At 36.5% G+C, this 12,329-nt stretch overlaps 1 protein-coding gene across 1 annotated transcript in view; it reads right to left on the bottom strand.

The window, feature by feature from the left end:
• TMEM232 (transmembrane protein 232) overlaps window positions 1-12,329 on the bottom strand; it is a 216,127-nt gene that overhangs the window by 134,557 nt on the left and 69,241 nt on the right. The window contains exons 7-9 of the mRNA XM_036747734.1: window positions 9,835-9,992; window positions 8,364-8,487; window positions 4,371-4,623 (exon numbers count right to left, since the gene is read on the bottom strand). Of these exons, the coding sequence (XP_036603629.1) occupies window positions 4,371-4,623; window positions 8,364-8,487; window positions 9,835-9,992 (535 nt within the window). The remainder of the gene's footprint in view (window positions 1-4,370; window positions 4,624-8,363; window positions 8,488-9,834; window positions 9,993-12,329) is intronic.

Genomic DNA, 12,329 nt, shown 5'->3' with positions numbered 1-12,329 from the left:
CTTTTCTGTTACACAGGAAGAAATAAAATCTCTGTGAGGCTATCCTAAAATATTCACTTATGTGTGCCAGGCCTCCTAGCTTAAGAAAAATTCTGAAAAGGACCTTTCCCTTCTGAATAGTCACATTTCATTTCAGGGATAGGGTATAATTGCATCCCATTTGCCATCCCATTTACTGACCTTGTGTCCTGTTTTGCTCATAACCAAGAACTGGCAACTTGACAATATGTTGCAAACTCAAGGGGAGTGATACCTGCAAAAGGTTAGTGATCTTTTCCCAAACAAAAGTGAATGAGTAAGTAGGGGGACTCATTCTTCCAGCTCAGAGCAGTACAGTTTGGTGTTATATCTAATTTTGCCTTATTGATTGCAAAATAATAGTCACATAAGTCCTGGATGTCTGCCTCAAGGCCCACCAGGGGCATCCCTTCCCCCAAGGACAAAGGGGCATGTAAAAATATGCATAGCAGACGGTCTAGTTTAAATTCATGGCTGGCTTGTGGAATCAGATGCATATAAGTTTGGGATTTCCTGTTCTCTCAACCCCAGGGGTGAAAAGCAGGGCATTAAGTGCAAACAACAAATGCAACAAACAAGTAGCCATAGACCATAGATTAGTGTTGGGATCTTTTTTCAGATTAACTGGTTCCAGAGGCTAATCAGGCATTGCTTCTGCTGGGCTAAGTCAATCTTGGCAGGCTTCACATGTGAGTGATGTATTCAGGTCATCTGCTCAGCATCATTGGTGGCAGTATGACTGATCAACAGGATCTGCAAGAGTCTCTACCCAATGTATCAATTGGTCTCTGTACTCGAAAATACATCTGTAGCCCACACACTGTGGCAGTTCAGTAAAATCAGTCTGTAGGTGTTAGATGTTAGGGCCCTCATTTCCTCCCCACTTTGACATTGTTTTTTTTCTGCAAGGATTTACACTGTTAAGAAAGGCAAGGGGAGACCATGCATAAACATGGTGGGCATGACTGTTGAACTTGCAGTAGAAGGCTCACAAGTCAACCTCAGTTCAAGGAGAAATAATAAACAACTTACAGAATGGGCAACAAGACACAGAGAACTAATAAAACAAGCAAAATTACAATAGGGTGAATAAAGAAATCCAATATAGTTATAGCTTGTAGGCATGTCAAGTCTTTTGGCAGCATTCATGATCTTTAGGAGTATGGCAAGCACCTCCTGTCTGTTTCTCAATCATCTGTACAGGGATGAGGGCAGGTCTGTGGAGGCATTTCCTCATCCCATCTCTAGGTTCCAGGTCACTTGTTGACATCCTGTAGGTATGCTGCTAAGCCTGCTAGTGATAAGACTTAGTATAATTTTGTAAAACATGACAAAATCTAGTTAAATTGGCTTTCTAGTAATTCATGTGGTAATAAACCATTCAGACCTTACGGATCTAATCCTATTAACAGCATATCAATAAGAAGACACCTAAAGTAGGAACCCATAATTCACCTGAAACTCATATCATTCTAAAAGAATGAGATACTTCAAGGACCTGATCTTATACATGAATATATAACTAGTAGCAAGGGGATGGCAAACCTAAACACTTATTTACTTAGCTGCTTGGAACATGAAGTTGACCACAATTTCAGATTAAAGATAATAAGATATTTCATTCTGCATCCTATCATAGCAACTCAGATGTTTTAGAATTAATCTATTAATTTAATAGATTTAGTATTGCAACAACAAAACTTGTACTGTTCACTTGTCCTGATTTTTACAAATTTTCTATGAAAGGAAAAAGGACACAGTTATGACAATATCAAAGCTGTCCTTTCAAAGGCATAAACTGATCTGACATAAGCCATAAAAGGGGAAATTTCCCTTAGCTCTGTTTAATTCCAGGTAAGAACCATAGTTAATAGACAATCATATTGCAAAGTTCTACACTATTCACTGGGTATTATAAGCAGGCTCAGAATTAACCAGGTGGAGAAATTTTCCTGTTCAGAAAGTAAATAGCACAATGGGAAAATTGAGTCAAGAGAATCCTAACTTTGCCTGTGCAAGGTTGTCTCTCAACTTTCCCAGGTAGATATATCCCCCACAACAGTTTACAGACTACACTCCCTTTGGACAGCACACAGTTTTCCCCCAAATGGTGAACTATTTATTGGTTTACTGACAATTGAGACAATCAAAACTCAAAATAACATCAAATTATAGTCTCAACAGATTTTTCATCAAATAGCAAATTTTCACTAACACAGCTTAAGGATAGGATACTATTGTCTTTTTCATGTTGTAATAACAATTAACAAGGAACATATATGAAGACATCTGATTTACTCCCTCTGGGAATCTCTTAGGGCAGAGATCTGGACTGGTGAACAGTGAATGGTCCAGTGTGGGAGGAGGCTGAATATCTTTCAGATACAGCATTAGGGAAACCATCATCAGAAGAGAAAGAGTCAGAAAGTGAGTAAGAAGGGAAAAAGAAATCCTAAAATCTTTTTTTAGTCTACACTACGAACTGCTTTTCTCCATGCACATGTTATAATCATGCAAAACTCCCTAAGAGAAGGACAAAAGTACTTATTATCTACTATGTGCCAGGGACTGTGCTAAGCACTTTAAAAATGTAATCTCATTTGATTCTTACAATAACCTTGAAAGGCAGGTGCTATTATCCCCATTTTATAGTTGAGTAAACTGAGGTAGACAGAGATTAAATGACTTGCCAAGATCAGCTAGTAAATATCTGGGACCATATTTGATCTCAGATCCTCTTGACTTCAGATCCAGTGCCTGGGCTCCCTTACTGCCACTAATAAATGCAACCACAGAAAGAGCTTCATTCAATACTCCTCTGATTAATACCAAACAAGTAATAAAAAAATGCAAACATATTCACAGTCATACAAAAGGTCTTTTACTCCAGTTAAATTTAAACTTTCTCATAAAAAATTTGATTTTATGGTTTAAATTAAATAGTGACAAATTAATTGAAGTACATTTAAATTTATTGAAATTGGGTCAATTATTTCAGCCTATTGAGAAAAGATACTTGGGGCTTGACTCTGTCACACAACATTCAAGGCATCTCTTCCAGGCTTGTGTCATCTGGATAGCTGACAAGCATACACTTCATAAATTCATCAAAGTTTTTAATTAAAAATGCTAAACAGAATGGGATCCTATGTTATACCATTAGAGAATTAACACTCTTTGATTACTTTGGTTGTTAAATTAGCTATAAATCTTCCTAACTGGGTTATTATCCAGTTCACTTCTCCTTTTCTTTTCTTTCCTTTTCTTTTCCTATCTTTTCTTTTCTTTTCTTATCTTTTTTGAGGCAATAAGAGTTAAGTAACTTGCCCAGTCACTTGCCCTCGGATCAGACCCTTGCCCAGGGTCACACAGCTGGTAAGTGTCTGAGGACAGAACTTAATTCAGGTCCTCCTGACTCCAGGACTGGCGCTCTATCCATTGCACCACTTAGCTAGCTGCCCCTCACATCTTCATATCGTTTTTCCCTTGGATAGCTTAATCACTTCATGTATTTTGATTTCTATTTGCCCTCTGGTTCTAATATGTTGGGGTAGTTTTTCTTTATAATTTCTTGAAATATGATGCTAAGGCTGTTTTATTGACCATAGCTTACAAGTTTATTAATTCTTAAATTATCTCTCCATGATACATATTCTAGCTCTTACCCTGACCTTTTGGTGACAGTGCCACTACAGAATTCAATTTGATATATTAAAATAAAATGGAGGAAAATTATATATATATATATTATATTAGAATAAAATGGAGGAGAATGTTGGGTGAGTTTGGTTGTGTTCCTGCATTTACTCTGCTATCCACGCTCTACCCAAGGGAGATGTTGAAAAGCGATTTAATATCTTTCACATTTTGCTTAGAGTCAATCCTAGTTTCAGGAATCAGGATTAGATTCATGAAATAGCTTAAAATATTTTTTCAATTAGATGTAAAAACAGTTTTTTACATTCATTTAAATTTTTTTTGATTTGAGTTCAAAATTCTGCCTCTCTACTTCCTATTCTTCCCTTTCATTGGGGAGACAAGCAATTTGATATAGGTTATACATCTGCAGTCATACAAAACATATCACGAAAAATCTTGTTTGATAATATTACTGAATCTTTTGCACTACAAGACTTTAAAATTCTCATTGTTGGAAAGTGTTTATTTTTAAATATTTCGGAAAATTCTGTCAATTTCTCTTTAGAATAATAAAATATGATATTGATTAAAATTTCTCTACCACAACTGTTTTCAAAAACTTAAAATAGATATGTCAATATACGATACAGATAAATACATATAAATTTGCACCTTTTTAAACTAATTAATAAGATGCAAATGCTTATACTTACAGTTATCTGATATTTGTGAAGTGAAATACTTTAAAAGGTCTAAAAAATTTGCTGCCTTTAATTCCACAGGTTCTGTTGATTTTGTGTTCCTTAGTTTTAGATATTCTGAGAGGTTTTCACAGTCACCAAAGCCCATGAAAGCAATTTTCCGCAGACTGGATGTAGTTGCATGCAGACAAATGTCTCCAAGAATAGTTGTATACATGTAGGCTATAATCCACTCCCGTGAAGAGTCATTATCCTTGTTTTCTTCCTAATATGCAAAAAATTCTTAGATATCTTATTTGTGGTTTATTAGAACTGAGATTTTAGCAAAATAATTTCACATGTGTAAATATTAAAAAACATCCTAGAATTTTACTTTACAAATTAACTACAATACTTTGTACAGTTGGTTGGTTGGTTGGTTGGTTGTTGTCCCTTCTTGAAGAGGACCAAAATGACATCATTATGTTGAAGTCATGGTACAGTGTGTCTAACTGTGGCTGATCAGGACAATATGAGCTCCTAAGGCTCTACGACAAATAGTCCATATGAATATTCAAAATGGGAATATCTCTAAATTTACACATCTCATATTTCTTTTGAATTAATGCAATTCTGCTTCACTCATAGACCACAGCACCTTCTTTGATATTGGCATGCCATGCTGGGAAGTCTTTTGCCAGTGTCTCTCATGTCACACAATTGCTTCCAAAGTTCTGAAGAGAGATCTGCAAAGTGTCCTTGTAGTGTTTCTTCTGGTCTTCATGTGAATGCTTGCCTTGTGTGAGTTCTCTGTAAAATAGTCTTTTAGGCAAGTGTATGTTTGGTATTCAGGCAATGGGGCCAGCCAATAGGAGTTGGGCTCACTCTGAATGCTTGGCAGTTTAGCTCAAAAAAGGACCTCAGTGTCGGGTACTTTTACCTCGCCAGGTGATCTTCAGAATCTTCCTAAGACAATTCTAATAGAAGTAACTCAGTTTCCTGGCATGGCTCTGGTATACTCTCCAGGTTTCACAGGCATACAACAATGAGGTCAGCAGAATGGTTCTGTATACCTTCAGTTCAGTAGGCCGCCTAATACCTCTTCTCTCCCACACTTTCCTTCAGAGCCTCCCAAACACTGAGCTAGCTCTACTAGTGCATGAGTCAACCTCAACAACTGTGTAGAGCCCTGGGAATTATACTGCCAATGTAAGTGAACTTATCCGCAGCATTCAAAATTTCTCCACTGGATATAGCCAATGATTCTGCATATGGGTGGTGTGGTGCTGGCTGGTGGAGAACCTATGTTTTCTTGGAATTAATTGTTAGGCCAAACTTAAAACAAGCAGCAGAGAATTGATCCATACTTTATTTCATCTTGGCATCAGAGGCTGCACTGAGTGTACAATCATCTGTGAATAAAAGATCATACACCAACTCTCCCTCCACTTTAATGTTGACTTGTAGCCTTTACAAGCTAAATAATTTACCTTCAGTATACTAGCTGACCTTGATGCCATTTTCATCCTCACTGAAGGTATATGACAATGTTGCTGAAAACATCATGCTAAAAAGCATGGGAGCAAACATATAGCTCTGCTTCACTCCACTAGTGACTGGGAAAGCATGAAAGCATCATCCATCATTCAGAATCTGTGCAAGCATACCATCATGAAAATGATGTACAATATCTTGAAATTTATGTACAATACTGATGAACTTCTCCAGGCAGCCAAATTTTGCCATAATTTTCCACAAGTCATCACAATTGACAGCAACAAAAATCTTGGCCACACCTACCAACATTGTGTATAGACCTCAGTTCTGCTCCTGGCATCTCCCCTGGAGCTGTTGGGCAGCAAATACCATATCAATGATTTCTTGGTCCTTTCTGAAGCCACACTGGCTGTCAGGCAGATGACCGTCTTCCAGGTGAAGGATCAGCCTATTAAGGAGGACTCTGGAAAGAATCTTGCCAGCAATGACAAAGAGATACACCCTGCCCTACTGTGACTGTCACAGGAAAATCAATTTCCTTTACCTTTATATAAATGGACAATGGATGCATCCTTTAACTCCTGAGGGATAACCTCCTCTTGCCATATAACCCAGAAACTTTCAGACAGCTTTTATATGAGCAGTGGACCCCTGCCTTGTAAATCTCAGCTGGAATAGAATTAGCATCAGGTACTTTGCCATTGGAGAGAGACTACAGAGAGAATGACTTCAACCTGAGGTATACAGATAACGGCTTCAGCATTGATTGATGAGGGTCTGTTGAGCACTATGGAAGTACTCAGCCCATCTCTCCAGGATCATATCCTTATCACTGATCAATGTGACTCCATCAGCACTGAGTAGCTAAGAAGCACCATGAGTCTTTGGCCCATAAATAGCCTTCAGGGCATCACTTTGTATTGTTAATATCAGTGTAAAACTTAATTTCATCTGCCTTCTTACTGAGCCAAGAATCCTGCATCTCTCTGAGTTTCACTTGCAATTTGCTTTTTGATGGAATTAAACATTGCCTTCTCGGAGAAAGATTAAAAATCCTGCTGGTAAACCTTTGGGTTCTTGTTTTTTTGTTTAGCACCTTCTGAATTTCTTTATCATTTTTTGTCAAACTAATCTTCATTTTTCCAAGTGTTTCTAGCCCACATAAGTAAATGCAGTACTGTACAAAAAATCTATGAAAGCTACTGTCTCCTTTTCTTCTTCACTGTTGCCAACCATATGATGGCTCAGCTTTCCTTCCAAGTTAGCAATGAACTGTTCCCACTTGGAGAAGCACTCAATTCTGTAGATATTAAATATTCTTCTAGTTGTCTTACTTTGGGGTTGCTGCTTTTGTCGAAAGTGAATATTTAGCTTGGAGAGGATGAGTCTATGATCAGTCCAGCACTCTGCACCACACTCTGCCTTCATCACTCTCACATCCTATCTGTCTCTTCAACTTGTAATGACATAGTCTATTAAATGCCATGTTTGCTGTGAGAATCCATCCATCCATGAAGTTTTATTTCTTTTAGGTAAAAGGAAGAAAAGTGCTGGTGGTGAGAAGGTCATGAGATACACAAGTCTTCAGTAATAGGTAATCATTACTGGTGCTATTTCCAAGGACTCCCTGCCATGTTTGTTAGTCTGTGTCTACTCTTGCATTGAATTCACCCAGAATTATAAGCTTGTCCTCTTTCATTGCATTGATGATAAAGGTTGATGGAGCTTTATAAATTTTTTCTTTGATTTCATCAGGGTTCATTATGGTGGGAGCAGGGAGTTTTTCTGCAAGTGGCAATCACATTGTCATAAACCTGTCTTTTACTCCTTTTGGTAGGCATATAGGTTGGTTGGCTAGTTTGGTTTTGATTGCAAAACCTATGCCAGCTTCACAGTGCTCCCCTTCCCTGTGACTGCTCCAGTTTTTCTTGTTCTGACTTTGGTAAGCTAGCCTTCCTTTGCCAGCCTTGTTTCACTCAGGGCTGTTATTTGAATGTGATTACTGCTAAGTTTTCTCACAACAAGAGTTGCTTCCAAAGGACACACAGCAGCTGTGAGTTACCCCTTTATCATTTGTACTCTCTTAAGTTTGAGCCCACTTTCCCCTGCACTTATGGGAAAGGGTGACCCAGGCTGAGAGTGGAGAATATGATTAACCAACTGTATCCCTGTAGCTAATATTTGCTTCTTAAAGCTAATTATATATGGCTGACTAATAGAAACCAATTAATATTTGGGGGGGAGCACACTGATAGGAGCGATAGTAGTAGAAACCCCCCCACCCCACCTGAGTCCCCTATACCTCTGAGGAGGCAGTGCCACAGTGGGTTTATAGAGGAACTAAAAATGTATTAAATGTCTAGTCTTCCATGAAAAAAAAAACCTGCTTATTCTATATTCTAATTCAAAATGCTGAGATCAAGAAGACATTTAATTTTAAATGAATAACAAAAGAAACTCTCCTGCTGTCCAATTTAGTTTCTGCTTTCATCAAACACAATTTTCTTTAACATTAAAGCTAGTTGTTACCTGCTTCTGAGGAGACATGCAGCTTGAAATAAAATATTTTCCAAGATTCATCAAAACCTTCAAGCAGGATGTGCTTAATTTTGCAGCATCTCCAAGGACAAACAAACCAAGGATAGAATCCAACCTAAATAATTAAAGAGCAAAACCACAAAATTCTATGAAAAATAAAATGTCAATCCATTAAAAAATAAAAAGAATTAGATAGCAAAAGATGACTAGTAGTTCCTGTTTGCCAGATGCCTATAGAATCAATACATTTGCATTTGTTGATACCAGCTTAAGATCTACTTGAAAGCATAAAATTTTAATAGAGATTTTATGAAGTACTGTTATGAATTTACAAAAGCTCTATAAGGTGAAAAACTGATCACATACTATTGTAGCCACAGTGAAGACTGATCACAGAACTTAGAGTTCAAAAATACCTGAATATAGTCCAAACTCTTCATTTTACCAGTAAAGAAACCATCTGAAGAGTGACAGGGTCAGCTACTTGCTAGCTGTGTAATCCTAGGCAAGTCACTTAGCTTTGTTTGCCTCAGTTACCTCATCTGGAGAAGGAAATGACAAACCACTCCAGTATCTTTGCCAAGAAAATTCCAAATGCAGTCACAAAGAGTTGGGAATCCTCCAGATTATCGGAGATGGTTTAGAAAATGGAGGGTTGGGTGCATCTTGAATCTACTATTTCTGAGTGACTTCAAAGTCTGGCCTCAGAGATGTAGGATATATCCCCAAGAGGCTTAAAATCAACTGCTAATAGAGGGAAAAATTGACTAAGAGAAGTCAGCCTGTATCCAGCCTTAACAACACATATTACTGCTGTTCATCCTAGCAACAAAAAAAAATAGAGTATGATTCTCTTTAGGGAAGAGAATCTTATTTTTGGCCATTTATACACAAAGATTGCTCTATGAGTGATCATATATGGCCATTTTTCTTCCAATTGCTACATTTTCATTTTTCCTCCTCAGTTGACCTCAGGTGGTCTTCTGTGTTTGATTTAAAGCTTTCTTTTCCTATTGAGTATGCAAATTAATATGCATTTTCAAAACCATATTCCAGAAAGGAAATAATGTTCACTATTCATGATTCATTTTTTGTTATGCTTCACAAAACCTTTAAAATATATTTCTGTGAAGAATGATACATGATACTTCATGGCCTATGTTTACTACATGGAAAATTAAGGTTTTAAATGCCGGTATTGAGATCTTATCAACAACAAATTTTAGTTAAGACAAACCACAATGCATGTCATGAAGTTCTTGACAAAAAAAAGCTAAAAACAATTTATGGAGAAAATGAACTAAAGAAAGGTATATAAAGGGCCTCTGGTTTTCACACTGTGATTATAAATTATTTTCATAGCCAGCTAAGGTGTGATTAACATTTACATGAAAAGTTTGTTTACTATTTAAGCAGAAAAGTTGCTCCATGTGTTCCATCAGGTTTAAAAGAGAACACTTACCAGGACTTTTTATGAAGCTGTTCTTTATGCATGAGGAGATGTTCAAGTACTTCATTTAACTGAGACCTGTGGTTCTGTACACAAGACCAAACAACAACGCAATGCCAAAGAAGGTGACTCACTTCCTGTCTTTTTGGGGAAGGCTTAGATTTGTCTCTCTGTGATTTAAGGAGACATGAAAAGAATATGTTTAAAAATTCTTTAAATTAAAATCTACATTTATTTTCTAGTTCTATTCAGTTTTCACTGTGAAGTAATTTATGCTCTATCAACATTATCTTAAGTACATATTATAGATAAACTTGCTACATGCACTCAGTCAAATGAAAGTTCTCATATCCTCAAAAGGACCCACAGGATGTAGCAAATAGCTAGCTGTACTTTGAGAGACTCAGTGGTGCTTAGTGCTTAATGGCATGCAAATTGAGGAAGGAAAGGGAACTTAGAGGACACAACACCTACAGCTGTTCTGACAGATTTACATTTCTATTTTATACACAAAAAGATGGTTTTGATGTGCTGGTTTCTGTCATATAGAGTATTCTAAGCTCCCTCTAATCCAGCCAAGAAAAATTGCATTACTACTATTTCTTTGAGATCTGTATACATCTTGAATTTACCTGCTTATTTAGATGCTGTTTACCTCATTATAATGTGAACTCCTTGAGGGCAAGGACTGTTTTTACTTTTCTTTTATCTCATATTTAGCACAGGGCCTGGGACACAGTAAATAATTGGTAAATACTTTTTGATTGGTTGACCTTAGCATTTTCTGGTCTTATTATTTAACAATGGGGGAAGAGAATAATCATTTACATAGCACCTACTATGTCCCAGGCACTGTGCTAAGTAGTTTTCACAAATATTATCTCATTTGATCCTCACAATAACCCTGAAGGGTAGATACTTTTATTATCCCCACTTTACAGTTGAGGAAATAGGGTAAAAAGAGGCTTATGTGACTTGCTCAGGGTCCCATAGCTAGTAAGTGTCTGAGGTTAAATCAGGCCTTCCTGACTCTAGGCTCAGTGCTCTATCCACTGAGCCACCAGCTGCCTTTAATAACATATTGACAATTGTCATTGAACTTCTACAAAGAATTAAGTATTGTGAGAATTGTATTCATTTTTTAAAAATTATTTTTAGAATTGATCATCAAAAAAATTGCCACAAGCTCATACATTATGCTTCTATTTCTCAAAAGTATCATTTTAACAGTTTTAAGTATAATCAAGGGATAATTGCATGAAAGAAATAATGGCTAACAATTAAATACAATTTTAAAAACTAGAGGTCTAGTTCATAAATGTTAATTAAAGAGATTCACAAAAGTTTCCAGTAATAAGTCATATCAAAATATTCGAATGCAAAGGGGATTTACTCTGTCAGATTTATTAGTTTAGTAGAAAACTGAAAAAAGAAAAAGGATCATTACTTTAAAATTTTTCACTATTAAGGATAAGATTTCATTTGGATATTTTGTGTTAATAAAGATAGGGTCTGAATGACTGGCTACAGTAAATGCAAGAGGAGAGGAGAAGAGAGGAAAAAAAGGAGAGGAGAAGAGAGGAGAGAAGAGGAGTGGAAAGGAGAGGAGAGAAAAGGAGAGGAGATTCCATAGTATTTATTGTTTAACTAACAAAAGAAAAACAAAAATATTAAATCCAGAGAATAAAACTCTTCCTTAAAAATTCTCCATTCAATAAGGATCCTCTCATAAAAATCATACAAAATTCCTTGAAAAATGACATTGATCAATGACCCCCATTATTAGCATAAAACAAGGCATAAAATAGTCATGAGATCACTAAAAGTGTTTGATACTATCATGGAGGATGTATGGTACAAAGTCAAATTAATGAGGGACTCTTATAGATAGTGAGGTCCTCCAGATACTACCATTTGCAGATGACATTGTGATGACTGAAACAAGACCCAAAACATTGCAGAGCTTCATAAAGAAGATATATAATTGTTCAAAAGAGTTTAAGCAATCTATCCATACAGAAAAAACCAAGTAGATGACAAATGTCTCTTGTTCAGACTAGGGGAGGATCAAAGGAGCATAGATTTAAAGCAGAAAGAGGCCTCAGAAGTCATCTAGTCCAACTCCCTCATTTGAACAGATAAGGAAACTAAGGCCAAAAAACTTGCTCAGTGTCATCCAAACAATAAGCAGCAGAGCTAAAATTTGAACCTAGGTCATCTAATTCGCAATCCAACACTCATGATATACAGTTGGGTGGATAAACCTATAAAGCTTATCTACTAATATTTCCAATATATTAGAAAGACAATGTACATGAGTAATAAATGAGTGCTCAGATCTGACCTCAATAGGATATAAGCTCCTTGAAGGCAGGGTTCATTTTATTTTGGGTGTGTATCCCCAATGCCTAGTACAGTGATGAAAATGAGTGCTTAATTAATGTTGCTTGTTTTTTGCTATTTCTTAAAAGAGTTTTATGTATAAAAATAATTGCCAGAAGAAAGAA

This window comes from Trichosurus vulpecula, chromosome 1, assembly GCF_011100635.1.
Source record: "Trichosurus vulpecula isolate mTriVul1 chromosome 1, mTriVul1.pri, whole genome shotgun sequence".
NCBI classification, from domain to species: Eukaryota; Metazoa; Chordata; class Mammalia; order Diprotodontia; family Phalangeridae; genus Trichosurus; species Trichosurus vulpecula.
Note: the sequence above shows the minus strand (reverse complement) of the source record. Positions and strands in the feature narration are given on the sequence as shown.